This window comes from Mustela nigripes, chromosome 9, assembly GCF_022355385.1.
Source record: "Mustela nigripes isolate SB6536 chromosome 9, MUSNIG.SB6536, whole genome shotgun sequence".
Classification (NCBI taxonomy): Eukaryota; Metazoa; Chordata; class Mammalia; order Carnivora; family Mustelidae; genus Mustela; species Mustela nigripes.
In genome coordinates, this window is record NC_081565.1 from 10,219,336 (window position 1) to 10,239,450 (window position 20,115).

General features: G+C 49.0%; 1 protein-coding gene across 2 annotated transcripts in view; it reads left to right on the plus strand.

Moving 5' to 3' along the window:
- NR6A1 (nuclear receptor subfamily 6 group A member 1) overlaps positions 1-14,137 on the plus strand; it is a 225,534-nt gene extending 211,397 nt beyond the window's left edge. For both annotated transcript variants that reach the window (XM_059410835.1, XM_059410836.1), the window contains exons 8-10: positions 3,526-3,647; positions 5,924-6,076; positions 8,910-14,137. In XM_059410835.1, coding sequence (XP_059266818.1) covers positions 3,526-3,647; positions 5,924-6,076; positions 8,910-8,998 — 364 coding nt within the window. In that variant the 3' untranslated portion in view covers positions 8,999-14,137. The remainder of the gene's footprint in view (positions 1-3,525; positions 3,648-5,923; positions 6,077-8,909) is intronic.
- Positions 14,138-20,115: the final 5,978 nt, after the last annotated feature.

The window sequence follows — 20,115 nt, forward strand, 5'->3', positions numbered from 1 at the left end:
TTGCCTCCCAGCTTCCCTGCTCACACCCTAGCTGTAAGGTTCAAGAAACAATCTCTTCTTTTTGTTGTGATAACAGGAGTGATGATGATGATGCCATTAATAATGATAATAGCTAACAAGTATGGACTGTTCATTGGGCCAGATTCCATCTTAAGTGCTTTACAAACATTGTTTAGTCCTCACCACCACCCCAAGCAACTGCACTGATGTTCCCCTTGTTCCACAGATAAGGAGCCTCAGGTTCAGAGAGGTGAAAAAACTGAAGGCTACAAACCTAGAAAAAGATGACGTTAAGATTATCCCCTAGATCTATTGTGCTCCAAAGCCCAGAATCCTTACCAGTACCCTCTACTAAATAATTTAGCCTTCTAAAAAGTTCAACTTTCTGCAGTGTGTCCTAGACTTAACAATCTTACTTTCAGTCTCGGAGTGTTTACATGGGTGCTGAGGTGACAATTCCTTTAAAGCTATGACTGCTCCTGGGGGTACGTGCACTTAGCTCAATGAAAAAAAAGACAACTGGACCTCTCAGCCCCCTTAATGGGACATAACTTACACGGTGTCAGCTTCAATTGCTGACTGAATGGTCCAGTGGTTTGGGGGATCCTGGCAGGAATGTTTTCTTTGTCCCAGCGTGCTTGTGTAATGGGAACCTCGAAGAAGAATGGGTGTGTTTGTCCAACTCTCTGGCTTTAAATGCTGATAATTTGCAGACAGGGAATACAGGGGCGTTAGAACTGTGGAGTGGGCAGATGTGGAGGAGGCACGGCTGCAGGAGAAAGCAGGCCCATGAAACAGAGAACGATTTGTTTATCAAGGGGCGGGATGCGGGGTGTGGAGGAAAGCTTTGCAGTCGGGCTGTGGGGACTGAGTGGGGGCTCCTGGGCTGGCTGCCAGCCCCCCCCCCCCCCACCACTGCCAGGGGTCCGTGACGGTTGCCTGTCCTAGGAAATGTGGAAAAGAAGGTACGTGCTGTCCCCAAGAGAAAGGGCAGATTGGGGACAGAAGCTCTCACGGGGCACTTGGGAGCTCCTTTGTGCGGCTCACGTCTGGACTCAGCCGGCCGTAAGTGCAGTGCCGCTGGCCGGGGGTCTGGCTGATAACCACACACCTGCGCGGTCTGCGGTGCCAGAGGCCGCACTTGGGCCGAGCGGTTGCTGATTAAGGCAGGGAGCGTTATCTCTGTTGGCTACACTGCTCGGCCGCAGACAGATGCTGGCGGTGCCGCGCTGCCTCCGGCCTCCTTCTTGACGCCTGCCGCATTTCCTCCCCACACCAGCCCTCCGGCCAGCTACTAGAGGGCTTCACAGTGGAAACCTTTTCCCTCTCAAGAACAGAAATAGTGATCAGAGCCCTGTGATGGCGCGTGCTCTTCACTCCCAGGCCCGCTGCCTCCCGCATGGCTCAGCACCGTGGAGGCCCTGCAGCAGAGCCCACGCCTGCCTGAGCTGGGCCCGGGACTGAGTCGCTGCAGGAACCCAGAGCTCCTGAGGTCCCCTGTGGTGGCATGAGGCAGCCTTTCCCAGTTACCAGTTAAGGACAAGACAGGGAGCAGACCGTGTGGTGCTAAGAAGGCGAAAGGCTTGGAGTTAGAAAACTTGGTTTAAACTTTGGCCCCACCCCACCGCCACTTACTTGCTGTGCTGCTTTGGGGTAGGCAGGATGCTCTTCTTGTGTTTCCTCGTCCCTAACAAGCAGGTGATCTTACTTAGCCCCCAGGTTGTCAGGGAGGTAAAATGTAAGAATGCAGGAGAGGCCTAGGGACCCAGTAAATAACCTGTCTGAGCTTTGTTTCCACATGTGCACAGAAAGGACTGTAATACCAATTTTGTAGATTTATTGGGAGTATCCAGTGAAATAATAAGTGTAGAATATTTAACAGAGTTAACTGGCAAGTAGCAAATACTCAACAAAGGATAGAATGATAGATAAGGTTAGTATAGTAGTTATTCAGTATCAATTTGTCTATCAGCCAGTTTGGGGAAGTATTAATAACGTTGTAAAAGCCATTGGGCCAGGCATAGAGAGAAATGGAATCAGCCCTCATTGTTCAAATCAGCGGATGGAGGACAGGAGCCGCGGGTTGTGGTGGGTCTTGATGGGGCTTTGAGGCGAAGGGGTCAGGCTCTAGATTGCTGGTAGCTCTTCTATAGCTCCCTCTGCTGCTTGAGAAGTGCAGACGTTTCTGGCCCAGAAAGGAGCCAGGCTTGCCCCCCAGGGAGAGGAGATGTGCTGCTTGCCCAGAGGCCAAGCCTTTGCAAAGCCTTCAGAGTCAACAAAGAAGGCAGTAGAGCAGGCGTTCAGGACCCACATAGGGACTTCTTGCCCAGCATAGGGCCGCAGTACTCAGGTCTGAGGATGTCCCCAGCACGTAGTCCCAGCGCTGGGCGTCTTTTCTCCTTGACTGAGCTGCATCTGAGGCCTCTCTAGAACTCCCCTTAGTCCACTCCTAGAAGGGCAGAGACTGACCCTGACCCCAGCTATTATAAACTCTTGCTTCCCCATTAAGCCTTTTTGATGCTTGGTTTGGTGGTATCTCCACCTCTGATATGAGGTGTGCCCCACTGTGACCCAGAGTATTAGTCCCCTAACCTGGGGCTCCTTTTTCTAAAACTTGGTCTTTCCCCAAGGAGCTTGCTTCTAATCCAAAGAAAGGAGCATGGTCTGCACAGAGTCTTACCTGCTACAGTGTGATGCTGCCCTCTGATATTGGAAGAACCAAGGGCTTGGAAAGTTAGCCTAGGTTCCAAGTTCTAGCTCTGCCACCAGCTAGCTGTGTGCTTGTGGACCAGTCCCCTCTGCTCTTTGAACTTCAGTTTCTCATCTGTACAGCGGTAATGATCCTCTCACAGAGCCCATGAAGCTGAGAAAACTCAATGAGAAAGTGCACATAAGTGCCTAGCACGGAGACTGGTAGGGCGTGAAGGCTCAGGTAATGTTTCCCTTCCCCATAGCTAAAGTGAGGGATGCCAGTAAAATTTTTCATTGTGTGTAACCTCAACCCTGCTGGAAGCAGTGAACCTAAAAAATATAATCATCAGCTTTTTCTTCACCGTGGCAAAGGCTCAGGTAGAATCACCATGGCAGCTGCCGTTGAACCTGGAGGCTACATCTCAGCTATCACAGAATCTTGATAGTGTTGTATTTTTCCACATTTACATTTCAGACTGCCTTTGGCCCTTGTTACCCGCAAGCAGGCAAGCATTATTATTTGACAAAAGAGAATCTCGAAGTTTAGAGAGGTCAAATGATTTTCCCAAGGCCTTACAGCTTTTGAATGTTGGAGCTGGATGTGAACTTAGATTTAACTCACCCCACCTGACCTTAGGAACAGCAGCTGACTGAGCTGCCTTCCCTCTAGACAAACCGTGGATCTACCTGTCCTTCATAATGATTCTGGATTCCATTTCCCCCAAGCTCAGACTCTTTTCTATCTTAGATGCCTTAAGGAGCTGTAGGAGACCTCTTTCTTCCCTTCCTTAACCCCCACTGGCATCAAAGCCCACTCACACCTCTGTCCCCCAGATTTAGTGATGAAGGGATGGAGGTGATCGAGCGGCTCATCTACCTGTATCACAAGTTCCATCAGCTGAAGGTCTCCAATGAGGAGTATGCTTGCATGAAAGCCATTAACTTCTTAAATCAAGGTAAGTAGCTGGAGGTGAGAAAAGGGGACTTTGTTTGTTTACTTATTTATTTTGCCAGAGAGCATTTTCCCTCATGTTTCACACCACCTCCCGCCCTTTTACCCTCAGGACTGGCACACAGAATCTGTCGCACCACGTGGGTACCAGTCCTAGAAGGCCTCTGCTTTCCTCAGCCTGCCCCTCTATAGCACAGGGCATGCTTTGGATTTTTTTTTTCAAACCTAAATGCCACAGTCTCTATAACTCATAGAGGAAGGAAGAGGATTTGCTTTGTTTAGTCAGTTTTAATGCATTTAAACACAGACACCAAGGACAGTACATGCGTCATTTAAAATATGTACCAAGTTTACCAGTGGCTGAAGAAGAGCTGGGTGACTGATGAAACTATTGGAGATAAGACATGTGTGACAGGCTGGCAGTGGTTCTGACGGCCTCTTCAGGGCAGAGTGGGCGGAGGGGGTGGTTGTACAGAAACAACGTGGATCCACAACATGGATCAAGCGTGGCTTGCTTTTTTTTTTTTTTTTTTTTTTTTTTAAGATTTTTTATTTATTTGACAGAAAAAGCGAGAGAGGGAACATGAGCAGGGAGAGTGGGAGAGGGAGAAGTAGGCTTCCCACCAAGCAGGAAGTCTGATGCGGGGCTTGATCCCAGGACCCCGGGATCAGGACCTGAGCTGAAGGCAGCCCCTTGACGACTAAGCCACCCAAGCACCCCTCAAGCATGGCTTTTCATTAGAAGACTGCTGGCTGCGGTTTATGTGGGGCATCACCTACGAAGTGGTGCTTGGTAGCTGCTCATAACTGAAGCATGAAGGAGAATTCATACTCTCTTTTTTCCAAAGTAGCATATGACTGCTCTGTTCTCACAGTGGAACAGGGCTGTTTTGCTTCCTGTGACATTGGAATTGCTCTGTTACTGTATTCAGTTTCCTAGTCCAGAGTCTGAACCCCTCCTCTGGCTTACTCCTTCTAGCTGCTGCTTCGCTATTCATTCATCTTCATTTATCTGCTGTTCCATGTGCCTCCCTTAGACCAGGCGCTGTGTTGACCATGAAAGACATTAAGTAAAATAGATCGCAGGTCCCTGGCTTCAAGATGTACACACTTTAGGGGTGCCTGGGTGACTCATTGGGTTAAAGCCTCTGCCTTCCGCTCAGGTCATGATCTCAGGGTCCTGGGATTGAGCCCTACATTGTGCACTCTGCTCAGCAGGGAGCCTGCTTCCTCCTCTCTCTGCTTGCCTCTCTGCCTACCTGTGATCTCTGTCAAATAAATAAACTAAATCTTAAAAAAAAAAAAAGAGGTACACACTCTAATGGGACCTGACACATTACTTGAGCCTCATATTGGGGGAGATCAGCAACAGCTACTTGGAGGAGAAATCTGAGCTGGGCCTCAAAGGCTGGGTAAGATTTATATAGAGAATATTTATGTCCTATTTTATGTATAAATTATATAGATAAGTTGTATTTATATTCTGTGTATAAAAAGTTGGTATGTGCATAGACATTATATATACAACATACATATACATTATATATATACACATACATTTATATATAAATGAAAGAGAGAGAGATCTATATAGAGAAAAGGTGGAGTGACCGCTCGGATAGTATGAGCAGACGCACATAGGAGACCACGTGTGAGTAGGTGCAGCTATCAGCAGACTTTGTTATTGGCTCTAGCAAAGGGCCAGTTTAAGATATTTTGACGGGGGCGCCTGGGTAGCTCAGTGGGTTAAGCCTCTGCCTTCGGCTTGGGTCATGATCCCAGGGTCCTGGGATCGAGCCCCGCATCGGGCTCTCTGCTCTACAGTGAGCCTGCTTTCCTCTCTCTGCCTCTCTGCCTACTTGTGATCTCTCTCTCTCCCTCTCTCTCTGTCAAATAAATAAATAAATAAATAAATAAAAGATATTTTGTGAAAGGGAGATTACTCAATCAGTTGTTCAACATCCACTGGTCCGTGTTCTGTGTCGAGCCCTGTGTTGGGAGCCGTGCAGGAAGCTGAGAAAGATGCCGCCCAGCGCTCAAGTGTCTCGGTCTAGTGACTGTCCTTCATATTTTTTTCCTCCTTTATCTGATTTCTCTTCCCTTATCCAGAGTTTTGTTTCTCTGTGATAGAAAGAGAAAAGATCTCCTGTTGTGACAATGTTGAATAGCTTTTAATCGAAAGATGCACATATTCAAGGAGCTCATGTTTCTTCCACAGTAGAGAACCCCTCCTTTTCCTGTGTGGTTTTTGTTCTTGTTTTTGTTTTTGTTTTTCCACAGATATCAGGGGTCTGACCAGTGCCTCACAGCTGGAACAGTTGAACAAGCGGTACTGGTACATATGCCAGGATTTCACTGAATATAAATATACCCATCAGCCGAACCGCTTTCCTGACCTCATGATGTGCTTACCTGAGATTCGCTATATTGCAGGTACAGTTTTGGGCGGGGCGTGCAAACCTTCCTTGCTTCTCTTGCCTTGTGAGAGAAATGACATAGGCTTTGTGTTCAGGATAGCTCATTCCGTGCTTGTCACCAGCTGCATAAAAGAGCTACTACCATTGCCCTCAGAAAGTTCTATTCTATTGAGAAGTTTGTGTTTTCTTTGTAGGGAAGAGAGTCTGACATTTCCCAAGTGCCTATCACGTGCAAGGTGCTTTGTAGCCTTATGTTTTTTTAATCTCAGAACCAACTCTGCAAGGCTGGTTGTTGGTGATATTTATGGTCCGTCTATGGATGGGGAAATAGTCTCAGAGTTTCTCAAATTAACTTCATTTCCTGCATATATACTTTAAAATATAGACATCAAAATGATATATTTTATGCTATGTGAAATAATTATATCTCAATTTTTTTTTAAGATTTTATTTATTTATTTGACAGAAATCACAAGTAGACAGAGAGGCAGGCAGAGAGAGAGAGGAGGAAGCAGGCTCCCCGCTGAGCAGAGAGCCCGATGCGGGACTCGATCCCAGGACCCTGAGATCATGACCTGAGCCCAAGGCAGCGGCTTAACCCACTGAGCCACCCAGGCGCCCCTTATATCTCAATTTTTAAAATTAACTTCATTTCATAGAATTTCTTACAGATTTTTGGAGATTATTCATTTAAAGCAGTATCTTTAAAATCATTCTCAAGAATCCTACCTTTGCAAAGGAATTTTTGTTGTTACTGCTTTGAAATCTTGACCCCCTTCTGAGCTTCTTGACATTTAAATAGGTCCGCTCCAGTATAAAGTCCTGGGTTTTGTTTTTTTGTTTGTTTGTTTGTTTTGTTTTGTTTTGTTTTGTTTTTTGTTTTTTAAAGATTTTATTTATTTATTTGTCAGAGAGAGAGGAGCAGGAGCGAGCACAAGGCAGACAGAGTGGCAGGCAGAGGTAGAGGGAGAAGCAGGCTCCCTGCCAAGCAAGGAGCCCGATGTGGGACTCGATCCCAGGACACTGGGATCATGACCTGAGCTGAAGGCAGCTGCTTAACCAACTGAGCCATCCAGGCGTTCCTTTTTTTTTGTTTTTTTTGTTTTTTTTATTCGACAGACAGAGATCACAAGCAGGCAGAGAGGCAGGCAGAGAGAGAGGAGGAAGCAGGCTTCCCGCTGAGCAGAGAGCCCAATGCAGGCTCGATCCCAGGACCCTGGGATCATGACCTGAGCCGAAGGCAGAGGCTTTAACCCACTGAGCCACCTAGGTGTCCCCTGGGTTTTGTTTTTATTGTTGATTTAGGTCTTCTGGTAAAGATTCTTGTGTATAGTAATAGCATATACTGAGGGAAAACTCAGAAATGTGACCTCTAAGATAAAACTGTTCTGTCAAATTCAGCCAAATTCAGGAGGAAAAAATTTTCAGTCTGACAAAGGAATTTTTTCCCAACTTTTTGGACCTAAAGAGTCTAACAGAGCTGAACTGGACCTAAAATATTGAATTTTAGGGGTGCTTTGATAGTTTATGGCTTGGCGTTTCCAAATCTATGTTTTACTGAATAAGATGTTAATCAGATGCTCTCTGAAATACAGGGAGGTCAGTGGTTAATACCCCACTCTCCCTGACAGAGCTGGATTCTCAACTCTGGCAACATTTTGAATCACTTGGAAAATGTTTTAAGAATATCTGTGCTTGGATTGTTCTTCAGAGATTCTGATTTAATTGGTATGGAGTGGGACCTGGGCATCAATATTTTTTTAAAACTCCCCAGGTGACTCAAAGGTACTGGCAAGGGAGGGGCGCCTGGGTGGCTCAGTGGATTAAGCCGCTGCCTTTGGCTCAGGTAGTGTGTGATCCCAGAGTCCTGGGGTCAAGCCCCACGTCGGACTCTCTGCTCAGCAGGGAGCCTGCTTCCCCCTCTCTCTCTGCTTGCCTCTCTGCCTGCTTGTAATCTCTCTCTCTGTGTCAAATAAATAAATAAAATCTTAAAAAAAAAAAAAGGTACTGGCAGGGCGCCTGGGTGGCTCAGTGGGTTAAGCTGCTGCCTTCGGCTCAGGTCATGATCTCAAGGTCCTGGGATCGAGGCCCGCATCGGGCTCTCTGCTCAGCAGGGAGCCTGCTTCCCTCTCTCTCTCTCTCTGCCTGCCTCTCCAACTACTTGTGATTTCTCTCTGTCAAATAAATAAATAAAATCTTTTTAAAAAAAAAAAAAAAAAAGTACTGGCAGTGAGAAGAATCACAGCGTCCGGTATTTACAAAGTATATCAGCACACTGAGTGCTCTGAGATGTTTTCCAGTGAAGAAGCTTGTACACCTTTCTCAGCCCCAAATTTCTGAAATTTATTTGCCCCTGTGACCACCCCCTCCTTCTTTTCCAGTACTTTTATTAACCCTTTATACTCTTCTAAAGAATAGAATGCTAATTAGAGACTCTACCAGGAAAAAAAAAATAGGGTATGTTTCTCAGGGTATTTTAGAAGAAAATACCTAGGGAACACCTTTCAGTTTAACATTCCTCATCTATAAAATGGAGATAACAAGTAATATCTATTACTTGGAAATATTATGAGAATTAGATAATGCATTGAAACAGCTGGCATGGAGTAAGGAGATGGTAGCAATGATCATAGCTTGCACCATGACTAGACTCTAGGGTACCGACATGGGTTTGGGTATCAAGTGGTTAGCACAGTTGGTCTGGTACTCCCATCTTTGTGATACTCCCGTCACTTTCTTGCTCTAGTTCCTCAAAAAGGCAACATTCTCCCTCCCCCAGCCCAAGAGGAGGCGGACACACTCTTCCACTGCAGCCATCACTAACTCTTCTTTTCCCACCTTGTTACCAGGAAAGATGGTGAATGTACCCCTGGAGCAGCTGCCCCTCCTCTTTAAGGTGGTGCTGCATTCCTGCAAGACAAGCGTGGGCAAGGAATGACCTGTTCCCAGCGCTCCTCCTCGGGCCGGCCATGGCGCCGTGGGTGGGCAGAACAGGCTCCGGAAGAAAGAGCCAGAGAGACCAAGATGGAGGCTGTGGAGCAGTGTTTCTAGTTGCCTCCATAGCAAGAAGAGTTTTTGTTTGTTTGTCTGTTTTTTTAACCTCATTTTTCTATATATTTATTTCACGACAGAGTTGAATGTATGGCCTTCAACATGATGCACATGCTTTTGTGTGAATGCAGCCGATGCATTTCCTTGCAGTTTACAGAATGTGAAGATGTTTAATGTTATAGTGTTGTCATTGTTTAGAGATAGTTCTTTTGTATTTTGAGGGAGAGGGTGGGATGGGGCTGAGATGAATATTTCCATAATGTTGACAAAGACGACTACCTCAGTGGAAAGGGAGGGGTGTAACCATCCCTACTTTTTCCACATGTTCTCAGCAGACTCCTACATTAGTCTGTCCGAGAGCAGACTGCCTTTTTCTAGTCACAGAATTACCGGGTAAAAGTAAAAGAGCACACCATAAAGGGGCAAAGTGGTGTTGGGAGATTTATTAAGCAAAATGGGTGAAATATTGGAAACAGGATATGAGGATTTAGCATTCTCTTTTCTTTGGAAAGCATGGTAGTTGAGGGAGTAGAGTGCAGTGACCGAATCTAAGATGTCCTCCCTCCGAACAACTCTTCAGGGAGAAAGGTTTCTGTTCCCAGACCATGCTGTGGGCTGCCCCTGCCCCACCGTCCGAACCACCACTACTGGTTTCTGCTACTGTCAACTTTTTGTCCACACGTGGTCCTGGCAGTAAATTCTTGGGAATTTACTCCCTTGGAGCTCACAGCTACCTAGTGTCTTTACCTGAGTCTACCAAGGTCTACCTTCCTCAGACTCCTTGCCACTCTGTCTTGCACATTTGACTTCCTCTTGGCCCTTTGAAAAAACAGCTGAACAAAATGTCATGCTCCGAATCCTGGTGCCCACTACTGATTTATTCTGCTTTCACCTTGCTCTTTTTCAAAGAGTAGTGGGACAAAGGCCAGACTGCCAAAAGAATAAACAATCTTCCTTTCCCTGTTCCCCTCACCCCATCCTGTCTCATCCTCAGGACTGAATCCAAACCCTGCCGTCTTTCATACAGTGGGAGGGACCATTCACCCATCAGCTAAACAGAGGCTTTGCCCCTTCATTCTCCTCCCAAGTTCTCCTAACCTCTCCAAAAATGAGACCAGGTTTCCTTAGAACAGAAAGCCCAAGTACCAGAGTTGGCCCACCTGCCCCTTAGATTATTGGTGGCCTGGCTGACCAAGGCCTGGAGGGCTGGAGCCAAAGCACCTGGAAGGGAAGGAGGGGGCTTGAAACTACCTCATGTTCCTAAGGGCCTGGCTGCCCCCCTCTGCAGATACGGCCTGGACCTCCTATTCCTTCACTACCTACCCTGCCTAGTCCTGGGAAACGTTCTTCACCCTCTTGGCTTTAGCCAGTGGCCACACCGTGTCTGTCTGAGAAATCTTTCAGGTGCTTTTCCATTCTCTGCCTTACTGTTGTAACCGTCCCTGCCCGTGCCCCGGCATCTCCCACAGCCAGTGCAGTGCACAGCCCGCTTTAACTGGGGACCTCCCTGAGTGGGCTGGAGGGGCCTGTAGCATTTTGTTTTGCCGTTTGCTCTCTTCCCAACCCAGCCAGCAACTTGACCGAGTGGGCCACCATATCGTGTGCACACCAGGTAGTCTGTGTCGGATTATAATATATTTTTTTTCCAGTGACATGTTACGGGTACCAGCAGAGCGATGACTTTGTCCCTTGACGGATCTAGAACTCAGAGCATTACTCCTTCCTGCCGTTTCCCCAGCTGCTCTGAGAAAGAAAAAAGAGACATGTTCCTCAGGAAAACCTCCAGCCAGAACGTTCTTCACATGTTGATGGGAAGATTTATGTTTGTGTATCTGTTTATTTCTAAAGTCACGATATTTTTGTTTCCCTGATTTTTTTATTTAACCAAGTAGATCACATTCTTTGGCTACAGGTCAGACTCCGAGCTGCTTTTCTTAAGGTAGGGGAGGAGACACCTATCAGAGTCCCTTTTCCAGCACTGCTCCTGTGTGCCATATCTTTCTTTGCTTAGACCTCCATCTGTCAAATTATTATTTTTTGAAATTGCTTTTTTCTTAAATTAAGCATTTTACTGGTTGTGTTGGGTATCAGAGGAAATTGCTCTCTGACAAGACAAGAACATGTCTCCAATAATGCAGCATTAAATAGAGCAAGTTGTTAATTTGTGGAGTGGGGGAAAGGTTCTGCAAGTTGCCATTGTACAAATCCATTTTTACAAATGTTTGCAGCAGATTCCACAGAACAAAGAGCCCATTCATTGCCAAGAGCCCTGCAGAATCTCTGAGCCAAGTGGCCGTGTGTTCCAAGCCGGAGCCTGACCTGTGGACAGCTTTTAATGTCTTCTGCACCCAGTCCTTTTATGACGTGGGCTTTTTTTAAACAGGGTAAAGTGAATGTGTTGCATTGCAAACTCAGGTATTATGAGGAGAAGGTAGGAGTGTAGCTAGCAGTGTGGAGACATTAGGTCAGCCACTAGATGTATTTGTGAATTTGGTTTGAAGGACACAGAGAAAGGTTGGAGGGGGAGGTTTGGTGTGTTTGTTTTTTGCCTTTCTTCCCATAACATTTGGTTAGCAGGTAGCCTTTTTGCTAGTGGAAGAAGAAAAAAGTTGTGCATGTTGTCTCTAATTCCCCTCTCTTCTGTCCTTTCTCAATCCCCTGCTACCAACAGCACTCACTTTGAGTGAGAGTTTTTCAGCCATAAAAATGTAACCCTGAAAGCTGTGTGGTAATGGAGAGTCCTGCCTCCGCGCACTGCATTGAAACACACAGGCTTTTCCTTTCCTTTCCCTTTAAATGTTTTCTTGACCCAAGACAAAAGTTTGGAATTTTGGAACTTCACCTACAACTTACGCTCTCTGGCTCCTTTGTACAATTTTGGAGTCTTTCACAAGGTTTGGTGGTCTTGCCCTTAGTCTGGAGAAACTCCCCAGAACCTTTCTCTAAGCACTCCACCTGGCTCAGAGGACACCCAGCCCCATGCTTAACCCGTAACTGAGGTGGGCGATCCTCATGGAATAGAAGGCAGCATGCAGAGACCTCCTTATCTTGTTTCCCAGAACCAGAGGGTGGATAGAGGGAATCTAAGGGTCTCCATAGCGTTGCTGACAGTCACCTGCCCCACACTGACCTGCCTCTCACGTGCCACCCCTTTCCAGGGATGTGAGTACCTGCTGTGGCCAGTATGTCACCAGGTCCTTAAAAACCTGAGCTCTGTGAGCTGCCTTGCTCTACTTCTGCTTCCCATTTCCTACTTTTGTTTGTTCTTGATTTTCTGGAGAATGGGGCAGATGGAGACGGATGGACAAACCCAGCATGGGCAGCATCAAAGCCATGCCCTCGGTTGGCCAGAGTAAGGGGACCCTGGCCTCCCAGCAGGGCAGGAAGTTGGGCAGTGGTTCCAAGTCTTTAGCTCTGGGCCCCTGGTCTATGTCTTTTTTCTTGTTGCTGTTTAAAAATTTTGCAATTATTTTAAGAAATCCAGTCTTTCAGATCAGCTCTTTCATTAAACTTTAAGTTTTTCTTTATTGATTTTTTTTTAAACAAAACAAAACAAAACAAAAACAAAAATACCACTGCTCTCACTTTCCCCAGTTTGATCCATGAGAATTCCCTACACTCCCCTCTGCCTTTGTAGTTGATCATTCCTCCCTTTTTCCTCAGCTCGAAGCATCTATGTCCAGTGTCTGTGAAATGATGTTTTATCTGTGTCTCAGGATGAGAAACGGCAATCATTCCACCAGGTGCTGGAAACTGATTAGCCTCGAGGCAAGGGTTTCTAGGGCCATAGCTCAGGGATGTGTATTTAATTACAGGGTCCCCAGAAACCCCTCTCTTGGCTGCCACAAGCAGCAGCTTCTTTTTTGGGCTTGAGAACCGGACCTGGACCATTTCCTCCGAGGCAGGAGCCCCAGAGAACATGCGGAGTCGAGGCGCACACTGGGGCTTCCTTCTTGGCTAGACCTGGGCCACCTTGAAACTTGAAGAATTCTGGCTGTCCTGCAACAGGAGCCACTACGGCCCTGCCTCCACCAGCCCATAAAATGCCCAGTCCCCCTGCGCAGTCCAGTGCCCATTCGGCCTCCCTCTTCTGGGCCTGCAGCCCTCTGTGAAGCACAGCCCGCTCACGAATCAGTTGCAGGCTCAAAGGGAAACCCAGTTAGGCCAGAGCTTGCTCCAAGCCCAAGAAGAAAGTTGTGTTACTGGTGGAGGCTAGTCTTCCAAATGCTGGAGCCAGCCCTGCCAGCCAAAGGATCATTTTTGCCCTTTGGTGACTTTTTTTTTTCTTTCTCTGAAATGTCTTATGATAGGTAATAATGTTGTTGACTCAAATTTCCATGAAAAAGAAAAAAAAAATAAAACTACCTCTTGAGTGACATTCCTGATCGATTCCTCTCTGAGGAATCCTGTGGGAAAAGAATAGCGTAGCTCCTGCTCTGTTTACATGTTTCTGTCGGGAAAGAGACTCTGCCTGCCCCGGGGTGTTGGTGTTTTGGTCTGTGCCGCCATCCCAGGCTTGCAATAGCGGCTTGTGGCTGCATTGTGATGTCTGGGCCCTGTCTGGAGAGGCCCAGCCACCTGCCCGGCCACGGACTAGCCACCCCTTTGAAGAGGCCATCATTTCTTTCCTGTGATCCAGGGCACAGGGAGCGCCACCTCTCACCACCCCATCTCCAGGGGCTGTGGTGGCACAAGCATCAGTGAACATATCCTTGGGCTACCTATCCTAGGCCCACTTCTACCCACAGTCCAATGTAGGAATCGTGTAAATGGGATGTCTCTGAGCCCTTGTCCCCAAAGGGCCGGCCAAGGGCTGCCCGCCAGCCTGGCTCCATCAACCCTGCATGACCAAATGATCGTTGGTGGGCTCTGCAGGGTACCCAGGCCCTCTGCTACCTCCCACCCTGCCAGCTGGCGAGGGATGGGCCCTTTGCTGTGAATTGACTACCTGTGGAAATGTGACCAATTAGTGTGAAATGCATGTTTAGCAAATGTTAGGTACTGTATTTGAACCAATAAATGTGAATTCTTCTGCACATGGCATCTGTCTGTGAAGCTTGTCTGGGGTTCTATGGAGGGACCATGGGGTTGCCCTAAGGAGCTGGCTGATGTCTGCTTGGCCCTACTTGTAGCTGACACCCACTCAGTTTCTATTGCTGAGGGTCTGGCGGAGGGCTCTCTGTCAGAGCTGCTTGAATCGATGAACCAGTCCCATAATAAGCTGTCAACCCTGTGTGCCAGGCACTGTTTGGGGACTTGTCACAAGCCTGAACCTCCTTGAACTTAAAGGATTATTACCTCTATTTTGTTGAAGTGAGGTGAAAAGACTCCCAGTTAGAAAGTGGCACAAATAGAGGAACTTAGTCTGGTGGGGGAGGCAAACACGGACCTTTGCAGTAGTTCTAATTAAGGGTATAAATGAGGTGGTAAGGAGCTAGAGGAGGGAGTGGCTTGTTCTCGGGAAATGCTTCACAGATGAGCACTGAAGGTGGGTTTTGAAGAAAGGCACTAGGCAGAGGAGGCTAGCCCAGGTGGAGGGGAGAGAGATCGCCTGGCCGTGAATCAGAGACATGGAATACTCAGGCACAACAAGGGACTGCCACGCCAGGAATGGCGGCAGATGGAAGGGATAGCAAGACTTGAGCTTGGAGAAACTGTTGGGGACCTTGAATGCCACGTTCAGGAGTCTGTTTGTTTTTAAGATTTTATTTATTTATTTGACAGAGATCACAAGTACACGGGGTGGGGAGAAAAAGCAGGCTCCCTGCTGAGCAGAGAGCCTGATGTGGGGCTCCCTCCCAGGACCCTGAGATCATGACCTGAGCCAAAGGCAGAGGCTTATTTAACCCACTGAGCCACCCAGGCGCCCCGCCACGTTCAGGAGTTTAGGAAGGAAAGCCATCTGCTAAGTCACAGGAAAGAGAGCTACATCTCCATGACAGCAGTGTGCTGGTGGTGGCCTGCCTATTCTGTCACCATGGTCCAGCCAGTTAATACCTAGGAAATACCCAGGAAATAGATGAGGTCTTCCAGAGTTGAGAAAATGGAAGCTCCGAGAGATGGAGGGATGTGTCCAAAGTCACACAGGAAGTGTCGGAGTTAGGACTTGAACCCAGATCTGCCCAACTTCAAAGCCCACTCATCCTGTAATCCTGCTGCATAAGGTCAGAGAAGCAGCAGAGTTTGGGTTGAGGGTTATATGAAGGCAGGAAAGGTGGAGACTTCTCAGTTTGCAGTCGTAAAGGCCGAGGAGAATCTGATCAAAGTCTATTAAATCCCCATGTGTGAAATGAGGGGAAGCCCAGCTGCCGTCCCACACCTCAGCCTCCTCCGGCACAAGGGACCAGAGAGCCCTTGAGGTTAGAAAGAGATGGCTTTAGAACAAAGGAAACACTGCAGAACTAATTAATAGACTCCCTTGCCTCGCAAGAGGGGACAGCTAGGACACGGAGGTGTGAGGAGGAGAAGAAATACATTTGCTGAGCGCCCAGTGAATGCCAGGCACTATGATTGGGGCTTTGCACGCATTGTCTCCTGTCACCCTCGTAACAGTTTCATGAGGCTCATGTCTCAGCCCCGTTTTACACATCAGCAAATTGAGGCCCAAAGAAATTAAGCTGTTTGCCTGAGGTGACACATGAGTAAGTGGCAGAATTCACTTTTGTTTTTTTTAAGATTTTATTTATTTATTTGACAGAGATCACAAGTAGGCAGAGAGGCAGGCAGAGAGAAAGGAGGAAGCAGGCTCCCCGCTGAGCAGAGAGCCCGATGGGGGGCTCGATCACAGGACCCTGAGATCATGACCTGAGCCGAAGGCAGAGGCCTTAACCCACTGAGCCACCCAGGTGCCCCCAGAATTCTCTTTTGAATCCAGGTCTGTCTGATACCAAAGTTATAGCAGGCTTCCTCCCTGTTCTTCCTGACTGGTTTTCTAGAGCTGAATACGAATGTCTAGAGTTTGTAACAAAACTCTGTAATGGCCTTTGGTTGAACTTCTTGCTATTAACAAAACAAACAATTAAACTAATAAAGGGTTAATTTCTGTAAGAGGTGAGTGAACAGACCCAACCAAAATTGATCTGAAAAGCAGTGTTGTCCCCAAAATATGTAGAATACTATAGACACCAAATCTGTGGTTTCTCAACATAGACAACCCAACAAGATGGCTTCATGGAAAAAGAAGTAGGTGTTCCATTACCAAAAATCTGGGAAATAACTGCACTCACTCTGTCTTCCTCTTACTGCTTCCCAACCTTTGTTGGCATATTAAAGGCTTTGAGAAGTCTTGCCCGAAAAAAATTAATTCTGTCTCACCCAGGGCCTACCAAAAAAGTGTCCCAGCATGGAACATTTTTTCTTCCTGTTAAAATTCCATTGGGACACTGTTCTGTGGCATAAAATTTAGAACACTGCTCTAAATTTATATTAATTGCTACTGAACTAATGCTGAGCTTTTGATTCCCTTGAGTGCCAGGCAATAATCTGGAAGAATAGTGAGTATATATGGAGGTCGGCAAAGCATGGCACTGAGCGCTCTATATGCATTACGTTAACTGAGTCCTCCACGCCACCCTATGAAGTCGATGCTGTAAAAGATCCCATTTTACAGATCAGAAAACCGAGGCCCAGAAAGGGTAAGTAATTGGCCCAAGGTTACATAACTCGTACGTAACCTCAGGAATGAACATAAACAAGCACTCCTGAGTGCCTCCTGTTCAGATCTGTGCTGAGATCTTCATCCTTACGCGACACTCCGAGGTAAATAAGATCATCTCCATATAACTGAAGAGGAAACGGAGCTCTGGCCCAGGTCAGAGTCTGAAGCCAGAAACCCCCAGATATGACGGCTTAGGGAGGATGCTGGGATCAGGTTGGATGTGGCCACATAGACGCTCTCAGGGACCATTCTCAGGCAGCTTGTGTGACAGAGGCACATCACAGGGTCTCACCATCTGAGGTCTAATTCTAGCTCTTCTCCCTTACCAGCTGTGCATGGCCTTGACCCAGATAGATCCCTCTCACTTTCCTGGTCAGATAAATGGAGATGACGTGCCTTTGTCCTAGGAGTTAAGGAGGACTCACTGTGGCTGGTTCAAAGTAGGGCTTAATTAAGTCAATCCCTAAGAGAAAGCTGTATGAGAGGAGCCGTGGCCCCTCACACCCCAATAACAGAAACCTAGCAGAGCCAGAAGCTACCACTCTGGCTCTGCCTGCCCACCAGGGTTTAGGTCCACGGTGGTAATCAGTCTGTCTGAGATCCTGTGGCAAAAGTGCCCAACTGTCAGACCCAGGGCTCTTGGAGTCTTGTTCCCTTGGCAACAAGTCTCACCATGGAGACCACAGCCCCATCCTTGCCCTCCCTTGCAATCTCCCTCTCCACAGACCTTCCCTGTTCAATACCTAGTCCTAGGAGAACTGTAGGAATGGAAGAGAGCTCCAAGGAGGCCCTTCCTCGGAGTGAGGAGTTTGGGGCACAACCGACAAGAGAGGCAAAAGGAACTTCCAATTTTGTGTCCTCTCTGAGCCTGGCAAGGTTCTGAGGCATCTACGGATTGTGGTCTCGTTTAGATCAAAAGCCCAGCACTTACCCTATTTTACACAGTGGAAACCGAGGCTCATGGAGACACAGTGGACCAGCCCGAAGTCTCACAGCTGGTCACTGTTGGAGCTGACACTTGAATCCAGGGTTTCTGACTCAGGAACCCTTGCTTTGTCTGCAACTCCCCACCCACAGTGTCGAGGCACGGCCGCTGCACCCCAGGGAGGCTTGGACGGTTGGGTGACTCCCCTCCACCCTAGGCCCTGGCTGTCGCACAAGCAGCAGCCAGCAGCCCTTTGAGGCCTGGGCTGGGCCCTGCAGCAGCAGAGGAACTGCACTATTTTAAGCCAGGGCCAACAGGCCCCATGTGGGCACAGGGAGGGTGGCCTCGGGCCCTTGGCCAGCTTCCCGGAAGTCACCATGGCCTCCCTCCTCTCTCCTGAGCAGCTTTCTGAGGCACTCACTTCCCAACAAACAGGAAGGAGGCCCTTAGGCCAGGAGACCTCCAGCCTCAGCTTCCTCCTCCTACACCCCCCGCCCCCCCAGTCTTCTCTACATGGGGGAGCTCAGCAGCTGCACGCCCTGATCAATGTCCCTTATCTGGGCTGGCTTGCAGCAGGTGGCTGGCAGGGGGTCTGGACTTCGCTTGGGCCACCCCAGTTCACCCATTACAGGTCTAGGGCCTCCACTTGCCCAGGCCCTTTGCCCGCTTGCCCGCAGCCGGCGTCTCGTACGTTGCAGTTGGCCCTTAGGGCAGAGAGCAGAGCGGGGGGATCCTCAGACCGGGCCCCACTCAAGGACCCTAGAGAGAGACGGACTAAGAGACTGAAACAGAGAGAAGCAAACTGGGACCTGCCCAGAGAAAGACGGAGGCAAAAGTAGTGATAGACGCAGATTAATCACAGCAGAGACAGCCTTAGAGAGATACTCAGAGACAAAAGCAGAGAAAAACAAAGAGACAGCTGCAAAGGAGGCCAAGAGGTCAGCGAGACGGCTCTGAGCTGTTGCTCCCGACCACCCCCCAAGTACAGGCCCTGTCTCAGGGCTGTGGGGGGCCCACCGGCTGCGTGGCTGAAGAGGAATGTGGGGAGCAAGGCTGGGTCACCCCTTGAGGGCCAAGCGTGTGCACTGGGAGATAAACTATCCCAGGAAGGGGGCCCCAGCTGCGGCTGCACGCTCCAGGAGCATGGCGGAGGGGCCCAGGCCCAAGGCTGAAGCCCCAGCCCTGCCAGACACCCAGCTCCCGCCTCTCCTCCCGAGGATCTTCACCAGGCCTCAGATTCTAGAAGGTGCCAGGTCCGTCCCTCTGGCCCTTAAGGGTCCCGTTTGTGGAAGAGCAGGGCGGGCCCTGGGAACCCTGCCAGCCACAAGCCTTCCTTCTCCAGCCCCAGCTACAGTCCTGGCTCAGGTGAGGGGGACCAGGCAGAGCAGGGGCTCCAGCAGAGGAGTGCCATGGTGGGGGCAGTTGTGCCCTGGCCTCTGCGTGGCCCCCTGGTAGCTTTGTGCACTCCTGGGCACCCGTGTGGGTCTGTGCGCCTGTGTCCATGTGCTTCCACGCACGTGGGGACTTGCACACATGGATGTGTCCACGTGCTACCGGGAGCCCCGCTCTGCCGCTGCAAGTCCCTGCTCTCAGCCTGGAGAAGAGGCCCCCGGAGGCGCCTGGTGTCTCCCACCCCCCACCAGGTGGTCCAGTCCCGAGAAGCAGGAGGCACAGGGAGAAGAGCAAGCAGGTCAATTGCCGGCCCTCAGCTCCCCTCCCCACACTGCAGCTGAGGCTCCCGCCGGCCACGGCCTTGACCTGGCACTATGGACTTCTCTGACATTGGCATCGGATCTGAACATCTGGCAGCAGGCTGATAAGGGGTGCAGCGGAAACAGCGTCTGCGGCTGCCAGGAGCCCCGCCCCCCTCCACTGCCCTGCGAGGGGTCTCCACGTCCACATCCTCTCTGCCTCCGGCTCCGGACCCTGCCCCTCTCTCTTTTCTCATTCTCTGCCTCAGTCTCCCTCTCCCCCATTTCTACTTTCCCTCTTTCGAAATTGCTCTCGGTCCTTCCGCCTCTCCCTCTCCCTCCTAGCTCTGTCCCGTGCTCGCGCTCTCTCTCTCTCTCTCTCTCTCTCTCTCTCTCTCTCCCCCTTCCCCTCCCCTCTCTCCCTTCCTCCCTCTTTCCCTTTCTCTTTCTCTGACCATTTCTGGGTCTGTTACGCTGGCAGTGGGTCTCTCTTCTCTCATTCTCTGCCTCATTTCTCGGTGGGTTCTTTTTTTTTTTGTCTTTCCCCACGGTGCTCCAACCCCAGCCTGATCCCCTTTCGCCGCTCCATGTCAGTTCCTAGGTCTCTAGTTTGTTTGTTCCTTGTTCCACCTCCAGGAAATAGGCCTGGCACTTTGGGAAAGTCCCCACTTAGAAGAGAGACCCTGTGCTTTGTTTACTTGGGGAGGGTGGGAGCGGGGAGCCTGGATCAC